Genomic DNA, 21,790 nt, shown 5'->3' with positions numbered 1-21,790 from the left:
CAGTGTGGGAAGTTTTCCCCTATTTATTGCGCACATAAAAGAAGGCTTTTGCGTTAAGGGTTTGTGCGCTGGCGAAGTTTGGACATAAATAGACCGCGAATCGTGAAAACACGATCGCACAGATGGTAGAATACTTCACCTTATTCCATGCATCGTGCGTCAGGCATCGTAGAAGGTCGTAGAAGCCTATTACATGGATAGCAGAATGCTTCACCACCTGATAGTATGTATCTTGCGTCGGAAATCATAGAAGATAGTGAAAAGCCAATTTCACAGACGGCAGAATACTTCACCGTGTTGCATCGCTGTTATTTCCCACCGCCATTCAAGATCGTATTCCGCAGCATAACTCGATTCCTCTCAAATTACATGCATGATTCAATGGAGGCACCGCTCTGCCCGCCGCACCACCAACCGCCAAGTCTGATTCCGAAATTGATAGTGACGATGAAGATGACGAGTACAACATGTATTCTGCAGAGTGGAAAGACAAGTCGCGGGACCGAACCCGCAAGTTCGTCCTCGAATTTCTTGACACCACCAAAAGCAAGCATCTTGTTGACATGAAAACCCGCAAGTTCGTCCTCGAATTTCTTGACACCACCAAAAGCAAGCATCTTGTTGACATGAAAACCCGCCCTCTCGTTGGCAAGAAGGATTACACATCCTGGCTGTTCGCAATGGAGACCAACCTTCGCATGCATCAGGTCTGGGAAGTCGTGGAAGGCGATCTTACCATGCTGGTCTCAACTGACGATCTGTACCCAGATCTCATGAGAATGAATGACATTGGGTGCGCGGTCATTTATGCCAATATCTCCCAGCAAGTACGGGTTTGCCCATGCGTGTTCGGTTCGCTCCGGTACAGGGACCCGGGTATTCTGATGAACGCCATCAACGAGCACTTCGGCCCCGACAGCGAGGATATTGGGGCCTGAAGACTCTGACTAAGAGCTCCTCGGATACGCCATCTAAGGAAGCAAGCCTGGACACTATGCCCTGGAGGACACGCGAGCGACCCGCGAGCTCGTGCCGTTGTGCCTCGACGACCCGAAAAAAGTCCAGCATTAGGGGATCAAGACCCGGGAGTTGGAGGAGTGGCTCCGGGAAGAAATAGAGAGTAAGCAGGAGAAGAAAAAGAAGGCGTGAGAAGAAGAGGCGGCGAAGTTGAGGGTGAAGACGGAGGCAAAAGAGAGGAGAGAGCGGGAGTGACCTCCAATGTGATCAATGTGTATAGGGTGGGCCAGAGCTGATTGGATAGATGTTGGGGGGTGTCCACTATATAGCGGGTATGACCCATGGTTGAAGCAAGTAAACAAAATCCTCGTTTCCCTTACGTGGATTCTTCGTGTCGCCTACCTACATATGCCTGTCCGTGCGGGCAAGGTAATTCTCTCGGACCTGATCGAGGAGGTGGTCACCTACGTCGACTGCGTCTCATCTGCCGGTTGCTATGGCCCTTCTGGAGACTTCCAAGTGGCGCCATTTGCATCGACTCGATGTACTACGTGGACAAGGTTCTGCGCAAGAACTGGGATTCACTCTCACTTGCGTACATGGCGGACTGGCTGGACTTGACCCCGAAGCTAGACTCCGGCACGATGATGATCAAGCCCACGTACGACTTCGACTTCACGCAGATGGTTGTCATACAGCTTCAGGGACTCGGACTTGCATGCGCTAGTGCCCAGAAATGCGGAGACAAAGATGCTCGAGTTCATTTCTTTTCTCGCAGGTACGTCCAGAGGCACAATCTTGGACTGTAACGCGGACAGCACCGAATGCATGTACTTCTGTCTCTTACAGTCCGAGGTCATAGTCATGGGTGTGTGCTTGGACCTGAGCAGAACCTTGGGCATGGACAAGAATCAGTTCGAGGGTGGCTTCGTACTCAAGCCCGGACCCGGATGCTACAAGGGAGTCATCCAGATCGACGGCGATTCCCTCTGCGGCTCGCTCATGTGAATCACAAGCTCGCTCGACGGCCTCCTTCACAATCCTCACATCATATTTCGGCTCTGGCACCCCGTAATCCAAATCCAACCGCACATCCAGATTCCGGAATGCAGCCCCGATATTGGAGTTCATCTAGATGCAACGAACAAGAGCGTAGATTGTTTCCTTACTGACCCATATGCGCCTCGCGAAGAGTCGGGGTAAAAGCAGAGCGTACCATTGTCGGCACACACACATCATGCTGAACTTATCTGGTTGGTAGCAGAGGTGATCTTCAATAAGAAGCACAACGTCATTATTGAGAATGGGCATGGTGGATCTCAATAACGTTGCCTCAACACTAGGAGACTGTGATAAATTTCAGTTATGAGCGCGCACCCATGAATCACGATACACTTACCAGAACTGCGTTGATCACTGGGATATCAGATCGAACCAAGTCAAGCTGCAAGAAGTGAAGAGCTGAGGTCACAAGAAGAAAGGACAAGGGTGGTGATGAGGAGAAGCGACGAAAAAGTGGTGACGATGCGGAAGAGGATAAGTAGCGAAGGTGTGATGCTGAAGACAAGAGGAGAAAGAGAGGAGAAAGAGAGGAGAAAGAGAGGAGAAAGAGAGGAGAAAGAGAGGAGAAAGAGAGTAGAGTGGAAGAGGACAAGTGAAAACGGAAGTGAAGGGCGATCGAGAGAGCGTTCCTTCAGATCAATTCATGTGGAAAGACTTTCGAACATGATGAATTAGTGGAACAGAGTGGCAGGTCACAAAGAGGAAGTTGATGGGAGATTCAAGTCCTTTTCTTGAACAATCATTTGAAGATTAACGGTCAGAGTCTTAGAGATAGAATGGCAGAGAGTCTCTCAGTCTTGACTGCCCGATTCACTTACCAGAACTGCGTTGATTACTGGGATAACAGATCGAATCGAGTCAAGCTGCAGGAAGGGAAGAGCTGAGGTCATGACTGACGGAATGCCCCAGTTTGCCGACATCCAGTAAGCCAGCGCGAGTTTAGCCCACTGTTGGCCGGTCCAATCTGTCTGGCCAGGTAACGCTGCTGATAGCTTGGTGAACTTACATACCATAACCAATGCGCAGTCATATCCCTCGGCTGTGGTTGGTAGGCCGACCACCCAATCCAACGTGAGTGTATGGAAAGGAACTGGGGGGGATAGGATTGGCTGAGGGGAGCCATAAGGCTTATGGCGGCGAGTCTTGTTCTCGAGGCACACAGGGCAGTGGGTGATGTACTGCTTAAGTAGCTTAGCTCCTTTGTAGAAGGTGATACCGTTGAGCTTCTGCCAACAGGCATCGAAACCCTGGTGGGCTTGGTCATCATGGACAAGCCGAAAAATCTCGCCAGTCATTGACCGCGAGGAGGTCCCAGGGTTGGCGTAGCTTCGTGCCGTAGAGCAGCTGGTGGGGGCTATAACCCGTGCTCGCCTTGACTGAAGAATTCATAGCCATCTGAATCGCCGGCAAGGCGAAATTCCAGTCACCGATGTGTAGTGGATGGACTGCAACCCAGTGTCGTAGAGCCATCTCAAAGCTTTGGATAGCCCTCTCCGATTGGCCGTCGGTCGGAGAGTCACAAGAAGATGTGACAAGGGTGGTGATGAGGAGAAGCGACGAATACGTGGTGACGATATGGAAGAAGGTAAGTAGCGAAGGGGTGGTGTTGAAGACAAGAGAAGAGAGAGTGGAGAAGGAGAGTAGAGTGGAAGAGGACAAGTGAAAACGGAAGCGAAGGGCGATCAAGAGAGCGTTCCTTCAGATCAATTCCATACCAGTCTTCCGCCTGACACGCTCCGTCGTCGTCGAACTCGCGCACCTGTTGATAAAATCCCGATCTTGATGTACTTCTTCTGACTCCTGCACTTACACAAGACCAGCTCTGGGGGCTCGTCGAGGCCTATGCGCACGTGCTCGAACCTGGCTCCCTCCACAGTCCTGATCTCGCCGCATGTCGCGCAGATATCGGACTTCATGGTGTTGCAAGATTATGAACATGTATGCGTTAGCCACGACGTTGAGCAGGCATCACGGAGCACGATCAAGTACGCCTTCGTGAACAAGAACACCAATATATGCGTGCACGGGAAGGGGATCTGCACCACGGCCGGGAACAACATAATGATGTCGAATCCGCTCATCTCCGCGTTTACGAAGACACTGCCATACAACTATGAGACCATCGACAAAATAATGTCCTTGTACAGGCATGAGTTACCGATCGTGGAGAGGGACAGCTCCCTGTGCAAGACTGGCTGGACTTGGAAGAGACCCAGGAGGGCAAAGGCATCATGGCCGTGATCAGGATCATTCTCATGGCCGCGAAGGCCGCCCCGGAGGCGGTGGTACATCCCATCTCGCAGCTGGTCCGGTACGTGCACGCACCCGGTCGTGAACGGCCCTCGGGCCCGGTTTCCGCCATAGACTCCAGCGTGAATGCGAGCCCGGCTCCGATCCTGGTGCCTGGTTTTGAAGACGGGGGCTCTCGTGACGTACGTCTGATACAGGTTGTCGGACATGACCCCGGCCGAGACCAGCACCAGGATGTCGTCCGAGATGAAGGCTGGAGAGTTGGTCGAGAAGAATAACTAGAATTCAACCCGGCCGCGACTATTGCGAGAACAAGCTCGCCCTCGTGATCTCGCTTAGACCCGACCTCGTGATGTTGACCACATCTAACTTCTTAAGCATCCGCATGCTCATCTGAAAGTTGTAAAACGAGTCGAACCCCCCTTCGTAGGGTCGAACTTGAAAGCCCCCGGCCTCATCTCCATGAGCTTGATCTGCTCCACGCTCATCTGCTCACTCTGATACATGTGCGAGTCCATGGGTCACCTCATACCCGTGCTCGGCCAGAAGGCGGCCATCCAGATGGTCATGAACACAATGGTGATGATGTTTCCGAAGACGATCAGAAGGGCGGACGTACACCTGGATCTCCAGCTTCGTGGAGGCACACAAGGACTCGATGTCGTTCGGGGAGCCGCAGATCTGCATCGTTCCGTTGCCGGACAAGGTCAGCGCCGAAGCTCTGGACGTGCTCACGGGCACCTGGACCTTAATAGCCCCGCCACACGCCGCTGGATGGTAAGTTGCACCTTGATACACGTAATCGAGGTAGCAGGTCCACATATCGAATCAACCAATTCAGACTTAAGACTTCTCCAAGGTACATCATCCCAAATAAATCCCCAGAACAACAACACCGAGCCCAGTACCCCATATACCCCCGATCTAAACACCTATATCTCATTCGACCTAGGCTGCTCTCGCATCGTTGTCCACGGCGCCACAACCGGAATCATCCCACAAAGCCCCAATCGAACAGACCTCCTCCATATATTTCCCCTCCAAAGACCTTAGCACAACAAAACCTTGCCGACCTCGAAATAGCCCTATCTTCTGTCCTAGACCTAGTCTACACAGAACCATCCCTTTTTCTAGTCCAATGCATTTGAATGCTCTGCATATACCATCCGATTTCGATTCCGATTTAGATAATAATGAGGGTGAAGATGAGGAGGCGTCCATTATGGAGTCTGTCGAGTGGAAAGCTAAGTCCCGAGACTCAGGCTGAAGGTTCGTTCTTCGATCCCTGATCCCTAACCCAATCAACGTAAGCACTTCATTAATAAGAGGATTCGCTGTTCGGTTGAGATTGGGTATTGCCTGCACGAAGTGGGCTTGTTGAAGGGTGGTAAGGAGGAGCAATGTTATGAAGGTGGTGAAGACCAGAATCAGAATAATACTCAACTTGACTATCAAGACTATCAAGAAATGGGGCCTGCGAAGAGGAGAGCCAAATTCCGAGACCACACCTACAAGTTCGTTATCGACGTCCTCGAATTCACCAAGAATAAGCCACTCCTTAATGTAAAGACTCGATGTTTAGCAAGTAAAGGAAAATCCATTCCCCAAATTTTTGCCATAGGAACGCGACATTCACTTCACCAGGTTTTAGGTATTGTCGGGGTGTGGGGAGTGACTCGTCATCTGGTTGCATTTGCGATGATCCCTCGAAGACCTGGAAATCGGCACCCGGGTCATTGTTGACCTGCTCAGCCTGACGACTAAGCTTCTCCTCGACGCGAGAGGAACCAATCACTTCATTGTTGAGGTGAGTATATTCCACTCCAGCACTGGAGAGAATCGCTTAGACTAGATCGTGTTTACGTGGGGTATTGGAAGTACGAGGTTTAGGACGGTCATCTTCTCCATCACCATGGATTATAGCGGCATATTAGCTTATTATTTCGTCCTCCGACTTAATAGCTCTCTCGCTAGTGGCATCCTCGTCCTCCTCGAAATAGAAATCTATGACTTAAACACTAGCTCGACTTTTAGCGATATTGGTCTTATTCACGATATCACGTAAGACGACATTATTAAATTAATATAAGAATAAGTTCTATATGCCGAAAATCTCGCCCTTCTAATCTTTCTAGTCTTAGACTCCCTTGGAATATCGCCTCTTAGAGCTTACATTATACCTAATTTCCGCCTATTACTATTTAAATATTTACCTAGCGTAGACGATCTCCTCGATGGTGCCAGCGGAAACAAGATGAAAGACCTTAACATCACGGATTTATTTAATGCGGTAGGCCCGGTCTTAGACTTAAAGATAGTATGATGGATTCCAGTTAGGGTCCCCGACGACTACCTTGTTGGTAGATGTGATGTTCAGGCCGATACCACTAGCTTTGGTGGAGATCAGGAAGACGAATTACTTAGGATTGGAATTAAACTCGTCCACCGCTAGAGTCCGGTCTTCATACTTCATGGAGCCATCCAGGATGGGCACGATAATAAGTTGTAGATATTTTCATTCTAACGAAGAGCCAAAACTTGCCATTCATTATCTTAATCATCTATACTGCCCCCGTCGCCTCTTCCCGTCTCGTGATCTGTTTGGTACCAGTAAAATTGCTGCCGGTTGCGCCCCGCATGCCACTATGCCGCCTGCTCCTGTGCCCGCTACTATTCTCCCGGTAGCTACTCCGCTGCTGCCTAATGTCCTCCCCTCATACCCTCTGGAATACGATCCTGAGCTGCAGTGGGAAAGAACAGTGATGGAACACGATGGAGTAGTCTACAACTTGTGCAGTCAGCTTTTCACGATCCGCTGTCGTACACAATACATACTGCATGGCTGATATTCTCTGGAGTACGATGCTGAATGGCCGTGGGAAATATTAGCGATGGAACACTGGAGCTTTTAGAAATCTATGCATTCGGCTTTTTACGGTCCGCCGTGGTACCAGGTGTCTGCAGTGCATTAGACTCTTCGGCCACGCGTGCAATTTGCTTTCCACGATTCGCGGCCTCTTCATGTCCGAACCTCGCCAGCGCACAAAACCTCGATCCAAAAGCCGTCTTTCGTGTGCGCGATATGCGTAGGGATATATTACACAAGGGCGATATTGAATGCGCACATCGACAACCCAACATGAAATTCTGTAGGTCTCGAACTACTCTCTCCGGCCACGGAGACCTGACACCCACTGGGGCAGGCGCTAGCATCCTTACAGACACACGTATGTACATAACGAGCGGCACCCGCTCTCGACTACTCCGAGGAACCATCCTACAAGGTGAGGAAGGCCACCGTCGACTGGAGAGTCCACTAAACTTTTGCTTTAATTTTTTTCACAGGTCAGCACAATATGCACTTTAAAAACCCTAGCTTAGCACGTCCCCCATGTCGTACTCGACGTTATAATGATAACAACAACAATAAAAACCATGAAATCCGGTCTTGCATCAAATTTGGGAGGAAGCCCGCAAGGTGGGATCCGGTGATGTCCACGGGTGACGAGCAGAGTCAATTCCGCCTGTAATTTACGAGCAGTAGGGTGAACAACGGTAGTGAATACTCGGGGTTGAAAAGCGGCGGTCTTGTTATCAGAGCCCTTTCCCTGTTCCTGGGCGTTGGAAACTTCACCTTTTAGCTTTTTGTCTGGCTATTATGGTTCAGCAATGGCGTTTTGGTCGCTTTTGAACTTTGGACATCGCCAATCTGGTTCTGTTTCGGATACGCAGCCCGATGGTGATACGCCCGTCACTGTAGGAGCACCATTTCCAAACACATCGTGCGCTATAGGAAGGTCCTCATGATCACGTAAGACTTCATGTGCAGCTATAGGCTCAGACTATGCGTCAAGCGCTCGCAGACCATGAGGAATAAAAGTGCCATTCGAACCTACGAGTATGCCGAGAGGAACTACAATGGTATCGAGAGCACGAACTAGAACGTTGGAATCAGATGTTTGAAACGGTGGGTATACCGGCCGCAAGAGACATGCCTCCCGATATTTCCGAGCTAAGCCCGCTTTCCTGCTCGGGCGAAGCCTGCTTCTTTAGTGTGCAAGTAAAGATTGAGGTTTCAGCAAGGCAACAAGGAATTTTCGTAGTTGGTCCATCCATTCAGCCGCATGAAAATTCTTATCAGGAAATTCGATGATGAACTTACGGGTGTGGTCTCGAGACTTAGCTTTCCACTCGGTAGCTCCCACGTTGTACTCGACATCGTCCCCATCGTCAGTTATCTCGTTCTTGTGTCCCTCAACCCCTTTGATATCACACTTTGACTTGTCATCAATATGGGAATCCGAGCTGGCGGTAGGTGAAATGGCCGAGGATAGAGATACCCTGGTGGATGAGATCGATTCCGAGCTCAAACCCTCGACCTTCTCTGTGGTAGATTGAGCTCGGGAGCCGGCAAAAACTTTGATGATAGGGAATGCCCCTACCGTATCTGAATCGATAGAAGACTTCTGCTTGGATGATGGGACGGTAAAGACTGAGGGTTGGTGAGACGAGAAGGAAGGCCATGAATAGAGCCCATGTCCGCCACTGACCTTTTCTTCTCAGGAGGCGAGTCCTTCAATGAGGAATTTGTCTCTCAGACCGGGGTTTCCAGTCTTCTTGTAGTCCTTAAGACCGACTGTGGAGGGAATGGTAGGAAACGTTCTTCGTGTTATAGGAGATGAGGAGGCAAGAGGAGCAGTAATGAGAACCGAGAGAATGTCAACGTTGCCTTTTATAGCTCAGTTGAAGCAAACGACCCATTCAATGACTTGTTTTGTATCATTGACTCCCTTTGCCACATAAAATGTGTCGGAATTAGCTTGTATCTCTATTTTCCGCAATCTTCGATCCACCTAGATAATTTCCAGTGCGAAACACTATCAAGCAACCCCCTGGACTCCTACAGCAGACTTCCCACATAAAGCGAGAGAACGGGAAACAAAGCCAGTAAGAGCTTAGAGAGCATAGAAATGGAATACTCTGATGCACGCAACGTAAATGCAATCTTGATGTGGACACGCAGCCATCTCACACATCCCAGAAGATACACGGGCCCCTGCCTGAAGTGTTCTTCATGCCAATCCACCACCCCAGCATAAACCCCCCCTTCCTTCTGGAATTGGAATAGCCTCTTATTCTTGGACCCAGCGAGATGACGCCGATGGCCAACTCGATTGCTCGACGCCTTCGGTCTTTTCACAGATCGCGAAGCAAATGCGAGACCAACCAGGAAGATCACCATTTCCTCGTTCCATTGGCCCAGAAAAAGCCAGATCTGGGATTGGTGGCATCACGGCTTGCACCAAGCATATTCTGGTAGCCATCCCGAAGAAAGATATTGCCATTGAGATGACCTTGGAGTGAAATCACATTGAGACAGTTTCGCACGAAGAAACGTCAACCATGAAGGAAATATCGGACGCGAAACTCGTTGCAGTCACTAACCAAAACTGCAAATAGACTTCGTGCTAATTGCAAACATCAGCCTGACGTACATCACCTCTCGGGAACCACACCGGAAATGAAGTTGGAAGTAATGCTGAACACCATCAAGCAGAAGACCCTTCCTCCAAGCAGTTGGGGCAAGCTCCCGGAAGGCTCTTGAGGCTTGATGCATTCATCCTCAGAGTGACTATCACAGTCACACGTGTGTGTACTGGCGCAATAGCCAGAGCTTGGACTGTTCTACTGAACCTTTCTGGCGACAGTTAGAGTCAATCGTCGAGACTCCCCTAGCATCCAAATTTTATCACCCAATAACCCGGCAGTCTGTTGTGTGAGGGGCTTGATTGGCAGGCATTGGCATGAACCAGCGTAGGACTCGTACCATATTTGGGATCGGGGATTCCAGATGAAGGTCAGATATACCCATTGCCCGGCCTGGGATAAGGCTGACCAGCTCATCCACGAAATGGCATATGATCGAGACATTGAGGCTGCTTTGCTGAAGGATAGGGGCTGCTGCTGAGTGCCATGAGGGTGTCGAAAGTCCCTGGGGTCATGCGGGATGGGTTTTGTAGTTTTCGTATGTAATCCTCATCAAAGTATTCCATCTGTTTGGTTTCAACTCCGCCAGTACCTTTGTCCACGTAGGTGGGCATATTCGCTGTCAAATCGCTCACAGACTGTAATTGACGCCCTACATAGTGACAAGCTTGCTCCCGATATCCGATTGTGCTGCAATGACCTGATGGGAACTCAGCCACATACCATGCAGTCCCACCATTTCGCGGCCCTTCCTGATCACCCGCTGCCACAAGGCCAACAGTCACGGTGGGCGTAGATGCCTGGCATGGCGCTACGCCGGCAGCATACCCAGGAGCAAGCAGGTGCTTGTGACTTATGAGGCCCACACTTGACGGCTAGCACCATGAAAAACTCAGCGCCGTGGCACAGATTTAGGACTCAGTTGTGCGGATCGGAATGAAATCCTACAGGGGGACTATTGTAAGAGCCCGTGGCACTCCATCAATTGAACCCTACTTACACGGCCACGAAGCCCATCGCCCCTGTTGCGTCCTCGCCATTCCGACTCGGCCCCAGCGCCTTCGCTAACGTTCCTGGGGCGCCCTTCCACCGGTAAAGCCTGTCACCACGCTTGGGCCTGCGCCATACCAACCGCACCGTTGTGCTCCAGCTAATACCTCTCAAGTGGTCACCCCAACAAAGAGAAGGAGCCCATTTCTAAGGTTAAATCCCTAGCAGATAGACGGGAGGATCATACCGAGCATACCTGGTCTCTAAACATCTAGGCTGTCTCGGCCGAGCACCTGGAACCGAGCTCCTTTACGGACGCCCTGAGGATGGGGATCACATCTTCGCTGTTGCTATACTGGTCCGCAAGGCTCATGGTATAGGTGCCCGGGAATACACCGCGACTGTTGGCACTTAAGGTTGCATGGCAAGGGTTCATGCAGATAGTGGGTCCATGCAGACAGTGGGCCCATGCACATCTGCGAGCCCCTGGACGACGACGAGTGCAAGAGTATCTACACGCTGGCAGTTTTCGAGTCGGTCATGAGCTCGGAGATTATTCTTGAACATGATGAGAAACGAATACAAGCTCAAACACAACTGGCTGTGATGGTTCAAACCTATGCCTCATCTATTTCGGTAATGTGTTTGAGCTCCTCCACGTCTACGAGTCGTACGCTTGGATCGTGCATGAAGAGGCCTAATTTTTAAAGTGGCTTGCCATAGGACCATGACAGGCTTCACGCAAAACCAAAATTCAGACTACACTTCCCGTGAAAATGCCATGCTCTCCCACTATCACATATATACCATCTCTCACCATCCTCACCATCCCACAGTGGAAGGGAGCCGACATGACCCAAGAAGAACAGGAACGCGATTCCTTTGAGGACCAACATCACCATCCTCACCATCCTCTTCAATCTTAATGTCTTGAAATTCGACTAAGGTGCCTTTCGATTCGGTTGGCGAGCTTTCACAATTGACGAGCGAATGTTGCTGTTGGGAAACGTGGTTGTGAGATGAGACGTGAAATCGAGGAGGGTGAGATGACCACGCCGTAGATAGTATTTTTGGTTTAGCTAGAAGGCAGCCAAGCTTGGATGAAGTGGATGGAGCACGATCATGCACCTGGTGGGAGTTTTGATCTTTGTAGCGGATTGTCAATGTAGAGCCCACAAAAAGAAGCGGCAAAAATAAATTCGCTCATACATGCGGTTACATTCATCATAACGCAGAGACTCGACCTCACTGTCGGCCAGACAACCAACTCGGTTATCAACCAGAACAGGCAACAGAGAGCCCACAAGATTCACTTATTCAAAATCAAGTCTGACGAATGTCGAAGAAAACTCCGAGCAAAAGAGCCACGCCTTGTTTATTGTAAGGCTCAGTGCGGGAACAACTTCCATGAATCGTGTCTGCAAGAATGGTTGAAGCACTCCACTCGACCAACATGCCCCATATGCCGGTGTGCTTCGAAGGATTATTACTTTGACGTTTATATATACCAATGAGAGATGTTTCTTGAGGACAAAAAGACATTGATTCAAATTTAATGAGACCACTACCTAAGAACACCACCCAGCAGCGATTTCCTCTTGGCTGGATGCACCGTAAGGTAAGGGGCCGTCATCGAGAATGGTAAATCTACGGACAGCTCTAGCCGCCATTGTCTCAGTATATGTATTGGCGCGATGCATAGACTGTCTGTCCAGATGTTGTACTTTAGTGTCTTGTTTGTCTATATCGGGGCCTCGAACTTACCGGTTATCCTACCATACCATATCCCCACCTTGCTCCCATTCCATGGAAAACAAGTTAGGTCAGTATAAATGGCAATTTCATACTGAAAAGGGGAATTAATAAAAAACTTCGGCTGGGTACAGTGGTCAATCAATTCCAAGTCAACTACTGGCTGTCTTTGAAGTTTCTCCCAAGGTCCATCTTTGCATGTGCAGCAAGGTATAATTTATTGCGTGGCCACTTGGAGCATTCTATCCTGTTTGTATCGATTGCAAATTTCTAGGGCATGCCCACTGACAACGAAGTCACATGGTGCACAGTGGAAGTCATTCACTACGTAGTCACATGGCACAACGCACAGTATAAATCTACTTCTCTCACTTTTCGTAACTTAACTTCTGTTTCATTTTTCTAAGTCCATCCACCACTACTCCCCCTCCTTCTTTTCCTTTGATTAAAAGAAGAATTCAATTAATTTGATTGGCTCTTTGAGTCTCTTTCGCAGCAATGCGATTCCCCTGGCGCGTAAGCATCAATCCATATCTCGAACTTGGATGAAATCTGATATAAGCAGCGATGCCTTTTTTGTGGGCAGCGGGGCCACTACCTCCAGGATTGCTGGAGAAGACCTGCCGGTGCTCCCCCCCCCCCTCCCCCCTCCCCCTCCTCCCCTTACTCCGGAGGAGGAAGACGTCCTTTCCCGGGCGAGGCTGGTGGCCCGAGCCGAGTCCATCCAGGTAAGCTTCTAACTATTATTGTTATGACTGTGCTTGAACTGACACTGGCTTATAGTACGCCCAACGCCAGCCAACCATGGCGGCGAGGGCTGGTGTGGCGGCTGCTAGAGCCCCTACTGGTCCTCGCCGTCGTGGCGATTTCCGTGGCCGTGGCCGTGGCGGTCCCCGTGGCCGTGGCGGTCGCGGCTACCCTGGCGTCCCGCCCGCCCGCCCGCCGCCCGTCGCTCCCCTCGCTGGCCGTGTTGCTCCCCCCGCTGGCCGTGTTGCTCCCCCCGCCGGCCCTGTTGCTCCCCCCCGCTGGCCCTGTTGCTCCCCCCGCTGGCCCTGTTGGTCCCCCCGCTGGCCCTGTTGGTCCCCCCGCTGGCCGTGTTGGTCCCCCCGTCGGCCGTGCTCCCCTCGCCGTCCCCCCGGCCGCGCCCGCACTGGCCGGGGTGGAGCCTATGTCGGACCTCGCTATCGACCCCCCCCGCGCCGCAGCCCTCGCCGGCTGTGCTTCCTCTCGCCGGTCACGGCAACCCGCCAACGGTCCCCCCGGCCGCTTTCGCACTGGCCGGGCCTGTGGATCTCCCCGTTTCAGATTCTGCGCCGCCCTCGGGCGATGACCTGGTGATGAGTCGCTCCCCTTCGCCAGTCAATTTTTAATTTCTGTCTTAATTTTTAATTTTTGTCTTAATTTTTAATTTTTATTCAACATCATGTTTATAGTCAATATCATCATGATTATCATTGAACCCCTCCAAATCATTATGATTTAATTCTGTTTTAGCCTTACTACTATTGCGAAACTGGCTTACACCAAACGTCCATTTTTGGCCTCCTCTCCTTTGGGTGTCTCTTCAGACCACCGCTTGAACACCCGACAAAGGAGTGAGCCACCCTGGCGAATACCACGAACCAGAGACGTGGCCCACGTGGGGTTGTAGTGCTTTACACGGAACATGTAACATCAGAACTGTACCAAAGATATTAAACCCGATGAACAAGGATGGAAATGCAACGCACCAGGTTATGATTATCTTTGCGTCTCGACAAAACGAATGGAAACTCACTGGCCCTCGAAGCACGGCTGCAAAGGAAATCCAAACCAGGACTGGTCTTCGGCTCCTCTACAAACATTCTTTCGAGGAAATATGCTCCGCTACTTTACCAGCAATAGAGATAAGTGGCCAGACCGATCTCAGATGAGGATATCCAAAGCTCTTGTGTGGAGACTTGCCGCTAGTTCATCAGGCGTTCAGTGCGGTTATATCAAATGCCACACCTACACCGGAAAGGGCCTACCGTGCACAAAGAGAGATCAACGCCGACATAAAGGAGCGAGCCACAACCAGGCAGCCCAGCAGCCCAGCAACGAGCCTTATCTTGAAAGCTCAAATATTATTTAATGACCTCGATGAGTTACCAGAGCCTCCAAAGAATAGCCGTCTTTTATGTGCGCGATATGCAGGAGGCTCTCTATATGGGAGATAGAATTAAAAGCGCACATCGAAACCCCCCTAAGGAAATGGATACCACGCACAGAAGATGGCAGCAAGCCCTTAATGGATATGATGGCCATTCTTGTAAGTGGATAAGATTGAAATCAATGATGATGTCCCCCAGATTCTCAGGACTCGTCTTTCCGACAGTGTGGTCTGGAAACACCGCGTCACAGGTGAGAATTGACGAGTCAATAATGCGTAGGTGAATGAAGCGCAGAAAGTTAATATCATTATAGAGGGCGTGCCCGATGAGCACGGCAATAGGGTCGGCGAAGCTACCATGATATCGATTGAGGGTGTTTCTGCACTTAGTATGCTTTTTTGTAGAATCTGATGCGCTGCATTTTCGACGCGGACCTTTGTGGGGGTTCTATCGCGTTGTGAGAATAAGTACTCAAATGCTGCGACGCTATATAAGACGGCAGATGATAGTTTCGAATAACCACTTTGTGGTAGACGAAAGAACGATCGCATCGATAACGTCTGAATGTCGAAACACCAATATAGTAGGCAATAGCATTCTATCCCAAATAGAACTTCATTTAATCTTATCAAAAGCTTCAAACTACTAGCTCCCGAACTTCCAAGTTCGACGACATTCACACCTTCCGTCGGTTTCACGTCTCATCTCACAACCACGTTTCCCAACAGCAACCTTTATTACCGGGGCTGTCAATTGTGAAAGCTCGCCAACCGAACCGAAAGGCATCCTAGTCGAATTTCAAGGCGCCTTAATTGAAGTGCCCCAATCGAGTCTAAGGACTCACCAATATCTAGATATCAAAGCCCAATCGCAAAAAAATATGATTAATCAAAACACGCGAAGTTCTAGCGGTAAGTCTCTATAGAAGAGCTTTCAATATCCTGAGTCTTCTTCCGCCTCAATCCTAGCTTTCTTGAGGATGACATGCCCTGACTTTAAATGCCCTCTTTCGTCGTCGACGTGGATACTTTATGGGGCTTTCGCCTCTGGTAAAGATTGCCACATTATATATCAAAGCACCAAATAGTGCCCTAGTAATATCTACGCACCAGGGACCCTGAATCCACCACGCGTGGGTTTCGCTAAAGAGTTTCAAGCCCCATCCAGCCATCACAGTAACTATTCATAGACCAAAGTCTCTAGCATAGTTAAAGTAATTATAGATTATAGCGAGTGAAGGAGTCGAAATGGACGACGAGATGAAAAGGTGATGCGGATGATTTGCTTGGAGCCATTTCAAACGAAAGTTCGGCGAGATGCATCGTAAGATGAAAAAGCGATGAGATTAGAGGATCGAAGATAATGAATAGACTGGAGCTATTAGTATTTCTGCGGTCACGTGACCTGTTCCATCCACTACACAACTCACTGGTTTACCTTTCATTAGCTAAATTTGACTGAACTGAACTCAAGTTTACATTATCAATTTATAGGGCTTAGTATGAGAACCGAAATAAGATCATGTGTGTCTGTATGTGTTTGTGTGTAAATTCTTTGTTCTAATGATATAGTCTACCTAGTCATGTGACTATGAACATACTCGATCGAAATACAGATACCATGTTTTCCCACCAATATGGAAAGTGTTATGTCCAACTAGAAAATTGCTATGTCCGAATAGTGACGCTCGGAATTTACATGCTTGGATAGATGCCTAGTCGGGCGTAGTGAAAACACAACGAGGCACTCGCAGGTAAATTACGTGGGAATAAAGCTTACAAGCTCACATTAAGAGTCTACTTTAAGGAATTTGAGTATTACTTAGGGTAGACACTATTTCTAGCATTGTCTGTTCTCCGTCGGTTCCCCATAGATCGTGAAACCCCGATTGCATGGATAGTAGAATACTGCACCACCTAGTAGTATGTGACTTGCATCTTGCATCATAGTAGATTGTGAGAAGCCGATTGCACGGGTAGCAGAAGAGTCCACTACCTCCAGCAGCTCGTGTCTGCACCTTCCGTCGTACATTTCTTCTGTGGCCTCGTCTAGCAGGCTCATGGCACATCTGCGACCGTGTGCATTATTACAATTATTCCGGGAATCAACTTCATCATTTACACTGTTTGATTCATTGCCAAGCGTCATTTTTCTTTCTATTTCCCCTGAAATTGGGGAGATCATTATAGCGTTTCCAAATGGGCTAGAAGTATAAGTTCATGTGGGTTATCTGAGAGGCCGTTTACCGCTGCGATTCGGTCATTCTTGAGAAGCCCACTTTATCAACGCTAAGTAGTCTGTTCTTCGACGCTGATATACCCGCGATGGACTCGGAGGAGGAAGATTGGGTAGCCAAGTTCGCAGAATTGATAGTAACAAAGAGCCACGCGAGCATCAGGTCGATCATAAACTCAATCATGCCGCTTACAGTCTGTGCCAGATTTAAAGCGAGCCCGGCTTCAGCCTTTCGCCGCGACTCTCGGTATACCCTCTACTCAGAACGCTAGCGTGCTGTTGGATCCGAGCTCGAGCGGTGACGACAATATTTCTATATGTGGAGGGCGTCCGTTTACGGCTGCGCAGACTAAATTTTGGATGAGCTTACGGAGGGAGGTGGCGATCGCGGCGATCACGGCGATCACGGCGATCTCCGTGTAGCTACGCAGGCGAGCTGGTCTGGACTTACGTTCAAAGGCATGTGCGCGGAGTGATTACTACATTGTGACCACCACGAAGGAGCCCATGAACGTACTCGATTAAATCGCCCTGGCGGTGGCCGAATACATGTCCACCAAATTCTACGGGCCGACAAGCCGAAAGATGGCATCATGAACAACTTATTCGACGTCCCGAGCGAGGATAGTGGGGGCCCGCAGGTTTTATCAAGCCGATCCCGAATCAAGAGCATGACTTCGGCTTCGGGGATGATCGAGGCCTTGCAGCAAGGATTTGAGACCAGTTTCCCACCAATCAGAAGTTTCAGATGCCCGCAATGTTTCCTTCGAATTTTTCCTACACATTCCAAAAGTCTTGCAGCGCCTTGGTCTTGGACGGGAAGGAGGCCGGATTGACTTAGGTGCCGCTCTGGGAACCATGGGCGATCGGAAATGGCGAGTGATCAAGAATCATGAAAGAAGTTTCTGCAAAATTATTTATCTCGCAAGATAGATATTCGGTCATTTTCCTGTCAATTATTCAAGGAATTGATTAAAGGTTGATTTACATTCGTGGGAACATGGCCGCCTCAAGTGATTGGGGATCCACAGTCGTGACGTAAAGTCAAAGGGTCTTCTCAAATGCTAAGTGGGTCGCCGGTCGCCAACCTTGGAAGAATAGAAGGCTCCACATTTAAGCTCATAGTACATCATCAAGATTTTTTTCTTTAAAACGTCCTTTCTTCTCTTATCTGGTTCAACAACAATTATACAAACACGATGTCTAGAGATCCAGAAAATGGTGCAGTCCATGGTAAGCTCCGTTTGCCCTAAATCACGTGAGCATCACTCACTAACTTCCGTATGACACAGATATGGACCAACACGAGCACGAGGCACCTGAAGGTACCCAAGAAGAAGGCGACAAGGGCGAAGATGCCGGCGACAACCCGACATTCAGCTTAGCTGGTCCCGGCGCGTCGAACCCAGCAAGCAACGCTTACGTTGGAGATTTATATCGACAGTATAATCCTCAGTATGGAAAGGAAGTTGATTCTCCGACATGGAGTCTGGCTCAACCGCTGCCTCACATCGTTCGCCCCGGAATGCAACATGGCGCACTTCCAGAAGATCGGAAAGAGGACAAGCAAGCAGGACAAAATGGACATGGGCCAGGGCCGGACAAAACGCGCTCTAAGGATGATTCCCAAGGCTCGGAAGACGGCTTCTTCAACACCTGGTCTAAATTTCGCCACAAGATCAGGGAGCCACTTGCTGAATGGCTTGGAGTAAGTGATATCCGGAATTATATCTTATCCCTTGCTAAAATTGGTCGCAGATAACCATCGCAATGACAATTGGGCTTTGTGCCACGTTATCGCATTACACCTCCTCCGGCGAAGCTGGAAGCTACACATCTCAAAGCCTTGCGTGGGGCTTTGGTTTTATGGCAGCGATCTACGTATCTGGAGGAGTGTCTGGCGGACATCTTAATCCAGCGTTCTCTATTGCATTATCCGTGTTTAGAGGGTTCCCCGCTCGCAAATGTGTGATATACATTGCTGCCCAGCTTCTTGGGGCTATCACCGCCGGCGGAATAGCTTATGCAATCTACCATGACGCAATCCTTGAAGCTGATGCCAAAACTAAGACAGCACAAAATGCTGGTCTCGCTGTTGAGGCTTTGATTACCGCCCCGAAGTCTTTTGTTCATCCAGCTACTGCGTTTTTCACGGAGTTTCTCGGCAGTGCCATCCTATTCGGTGCGATTGTCGCTCTTGGAGATGATACGAATGCCCCACCTGGAGCTGGAATGCAGGCTTTCATACTTGGAATCCTGATCTCGGTTGTGGTCCTTGCATTGGGCTATAATACTGGAGGGTATGAAATCACCTACCCCCCTACCCCCCATCTTCTCTTTTGGAAAATTCATTTATTAATACGATCCTATAGATGCTTCAATTGCGCCCGGGACTTTGGGCCACGGCTAGTTGCTCTTATGGCTGGGTGGGGAGGTAATCTTTTCCGCGAAAGCCATGCTTGGTGGATTTGGGGTCCCTGGTGTGCAGATATCAGTGGAGCGCTATTTGGTGCTTTGATATACGACATGGCAATCTTCACTGGAGGCGAAAGTCCCATAAACTATCCGCGTCGGCGACGAAAGAGAGCAGTTCAAGTCAGAGCAGTTAATTTGCGAAAAAAGCTGGGTATGAAGCGGAAAAAGGATGAGGATATCGAAAGCGCTTCTGCGGAGACATGCCGCTAGTTTGTCAGGCATTCAGCGCAAAATATTTTTCAAGACTGAGCTTCCACATCTATCGATAACTGCTTTGAAACATGTGGTTTGATAGCTTGAAGTTCTTTGTATTTCATCCTTCAGATCATGTCGTTCCCCCAAAACTTTGGGTTTTATGGAGCGGTCTACTGATGTATACTAAAATTTGGATTCTTTCATTTGGATATAGTTTCTTTGGCAAAAAGCATTGGAGTTTTTGATGGAGCAAACAGCGATTCGCATTATTTATGAAGCAATTTGGTCAAAACATCGAGCGCAATTATTCTCTCTGGCTTAAATTATGTATTCATGAGCGATATCCTATTGCAGAACAGCGTGCAAAAAGAAATGACTAAGAATAGAAAACAGCAACACGAGACAGGTACCTGACTGAAAGTCTGCATAGTATCACAAGGATTGAATATTCGAGTTCAGTATTGTAATATTAAAGAATTGTGTGAAATGGCACGAGGAACAGGCGGAGGTGTGGCATGCACAAGATTGCATCAAGCCCACGTATTATTAACTAATTCAGTCAAATCATTATCAATATGCAGTCATATATCCGGCTGTGAGTAATAGAATAGCATGTGTCGAAGCCAATCACCTGAAAAGCGAGCGCTGTGTAGTCGTCGCACCACCGAGGCGCACAGCGACCCTAATAAGCACCCAGCATGGAAGCAAATCCCCCTTTCCTTTCACTGCTATATTGGCTTATAAAATCACAAGTGTATAACTTCGAGGCCCCATGGCTGTGATGACAGTTTCAGTTCCACGACAGGGAATGCGCTGGCCACTAAGTGTGAGGATATTTCTGGTATCGTTGTCGGGTAGTAACATTGTTATTGCTCCAAAATCGTCGATGATTTGAGTGATATTTCTGAAAATCCCGGCTGCGATACATGCGGGTGGGGATTTGAATTTTGATAAACAGCCATGATGTTTCATCGTCTTAGACCTATCATCAAACTGAATGAATGGGTCTTGGATTACCTTATGCCGTAAATTGTCTTCTGCCGAGTCGTGTATAGTGATGAAAAAGAACAGAGGTTGGCTCAAAGTCTCCCGCCTGCATCTGTTAGCTAAGTCCAACTATTTCAAAGTCCAATGATAAACTCACTCTGTCCGTACGGAATCCCTTGGTCCGAATTTGCACTTAGAGCAATACACTCATTTGCATCCCATCTCTTTGAACCGATAAGTAGTTTTCCATGTGCCCAGTAAGATACTTCTTCGAGTTCTCCCTCCCCAAATTTTCCGCCCTGTATGCAGCAACAATAACCCCCAAGCTTGCAAGCTCTTCGTTTTTATCCCCAGAATTCTTCAGATCCTTTACAAGCCTTTTCAATGACTGTAAGCGCTGAACGACCGGCCAGCTTAGCGTCGGAGCCTCGGATATTTTGAGATCGCTATGCTGAATAGCTTTGAACAAGTCTAGATAGGATGCTTTACTCTTCCTCTTTCTTCAATCTCAGATATTTTTTTAGACGCATCTCGAAGAGCCCCGGAAGAAAACTTTCGTTTCAATCCGCTCTTGACATCTAACAATCTGGGCATCAAGATGACTGCCACAAACTTGCTATCAGCAGAGCGACATTCAGGGCATGACAGAGGTAGTCTGTCGCTGATAATTCATAAAATTCTGGCTCGTTCCAGCCTTTGGGGGAAGCGACGTTTTTTTTGGTGGTGGTCTTTGTATTTTTCGAAGTTGAAGGTTTCTTGGGCTTTAATTTTCCTTTCTCGTCTTTCTTGGCCTCGGTCGCCTTTGCCGTGTTTTTTGTATCATTTTTTGAAGCAACCTTTTTAGTAGCTTGTCTGATTTTCTTCGCAGGTCGAGCTGGTGTAGGATCCGAGGCTGGCCTCTTTGCGTTCTTGCGTGTAGCAGGCATTGTAAAGTAATTGTAAGTAGTCAAATTGGATATTTCGAAGTAGATCAAGCAGTGAGATAGATATCTTGAAGTCAACTCAATATGAAGGTCGTGATTGATCTGCATTGGAATCAGGCCATATTAATAGATAAATGTTTCTAATCCCGCAAAATATGTGACAAAGAAACATCTGAACGAAGATCAAGGGAAGGTGCAACAAAAGGAAAATTTTATCCAGAAATAGTTGTAAGGACAAAGATATAATATTAGGTCTTGTTTTCTCTTTCAACACGCGTAAAGTCTGTTCAATGTTCGCAACCTTGGCCTCGGGTTTCTTTTTCTGAATTGCCAATGTGGCACCAA

At 48.8% G+C, this 21,790-nt stretch overlaps 8 protein-coding genes across 8 annotated transcripts; 6 read left to right on the top strand and 2 right to left on the bottom strand.

Annotated features, from left to right (window-relative positions):
* Positions 1-467: 467 nt before the first annotated feature.
* Positions 468-938, top strand: N7503_006354 (uncharacterized protein; the record flags this gene model as incomplete). The annotated part of the gene is made up of 1 exon (XM_057065901.1): positions 468-938. One exon carries the CDS (start codon positions 468-470, stop codon positions 936-938), a length of 471 nt encoding a protein of 156 aa, XP_056921370.1.
* Positions 939-1,499: 561 nt separating this feature from the next.
* On the top strand, positions 1,500-1,766 carry N7503_006353 (DNA polymerase family B domain-containing protein; the record flags this gene model as incomplete). The annotated part of the gene is made up of 1 exon (XM_057065900.1): positions 1,500-1,766. The coding sequence occupies one exon, from the start codon at positions 1,500-1,502 to the stop codon at positions 1,764-1,766; it is 267 nt and encodes an 88-aa protein (XP_056921369.1).
* A 34-nt stretch (positions 1,767-1,800) lies between these two features.
* On the bottom strand, positions 1,801-3,935 carry N7503_006352 (uncharacterized protein; the record flags this gene model as incomplete). Its single annotated transcript, XM_057065899.1, has 5 exons — positions 1,801-2,088; positions 2,131-2,304; positions 2,357-2,401; positions 2,838-3,373; positions 3,830-3,935. The coding sequence occupies 5 exons, from the start codon at positions 3,933-3,935 to the stop codon at positions 1,801-1,803; spliced, it is 1,149 nt and encodes a 382-aa protein (XP_056921368.1).
* Positions 3,936-4,250: 315 nt separating this feature from the next.
* Positions 4,251-4,547, top strand: N7503_006351 (uncharacterized protein; the record flags this gene model as incomplete). The annotated part of the gene is made up of 1 exon (XM_057065898.1): positions 4,251-4,547. The coding sequence occupies one exon, from the start codon at positions 4,251-4,253 to the stop codon at positions 4,545-4,547; it is 297 nt and encodes a 98-aa protein (XP_056921367.1).
* Positions 4,548-4,773: 226 nt separating this feature from the next.
* On the top strand, positions 4,774-5,322 carry N7503_006350 (uncharacterized protein; the record flags this gene model as incomplete). The annotated part of the gene is made up of 2 exons (XM_057065897.1): positions 4,774-5,046; positions 5,155-5,322. 2 exons carry the CDS (start codon positions 4,774-4,776, stop codon positions 5,320-5,322), a joined length of 441 nt encoding a protein of 146 aa, XP_056921366.1.
* Positions 5,323-13,249: 7,927 nt separating this feature from the next.
* Positions 13,250-13,828, top strand: N7503_006349 (uncharacterized protein; the record flags this gene model as incomplete). The annotated part of the gene is made up of 1 exon (XM_057065896.1): positions 13,250-13,828. The coding sequence occupies one exon, from the start codon at positions 13,250-13,252 to the stop codon at positions 13,826-13,828; it is 579 nt and encodes a 192-aa protein (XP_056921365.1).
* Positions 13,829-18,064: 4,236 nt separating this feature from the next.
* On the top strand, positions 18,065-19,550 carry N7503_006348 (uncharacterized protein; the record flags this gene model as incomplete). Its single annotated transcript, XM_057065895.1, has 4 exons — positions 18,065-18,098; positions 18,158-18,573; positions 18,624-19,165; positions 19,238-19,550. 4 exons carry the CDS (start codon positions 18,065-18,067, stop codon positions 19,548-19,550), a joined length of 1,305 nt encoding a protein of 434 aa, XP_056921364.1.
* Positions 19,551-21,115: 1,565 nt separating this feature from the next.
* Positions 21,116-21,448, bottom strand: N7503_006347 (uncharacterized protein; the record flags this gene model as incomplete). Its single annotated transcript, XM_057065894.1, has 1 exon — positions 21,116-21,448. The coding sequence occupies one exon, from the start codon at positions 21,446-21,448 to the stop codon at positions 21,116-21,118; it is 333 nt and encodes a 110-aa protein (XP_056921363.1).
* Positions 21,449-21,790: the final 342 nt, after the last annotated feature.

This window comes from Penicillium pulvis (assembly GCF_028828015.1).
Source record: "Penicillium pulvis strain IBT 33274 chromosome Unknown contig_3_segment0_segment0, whole genome shotgun sequence".
NCBI lineage: Eukaryota > Fungi > Ascomycota > Eurotiomycetes > Eurotiales > Aspergillaceae > Penicillium > Penicillium pulvis.
Note: the sequence above shows the minus strand (reverse complement) of the source record. Positions and strands in the feature narration are given on the sequence as shown.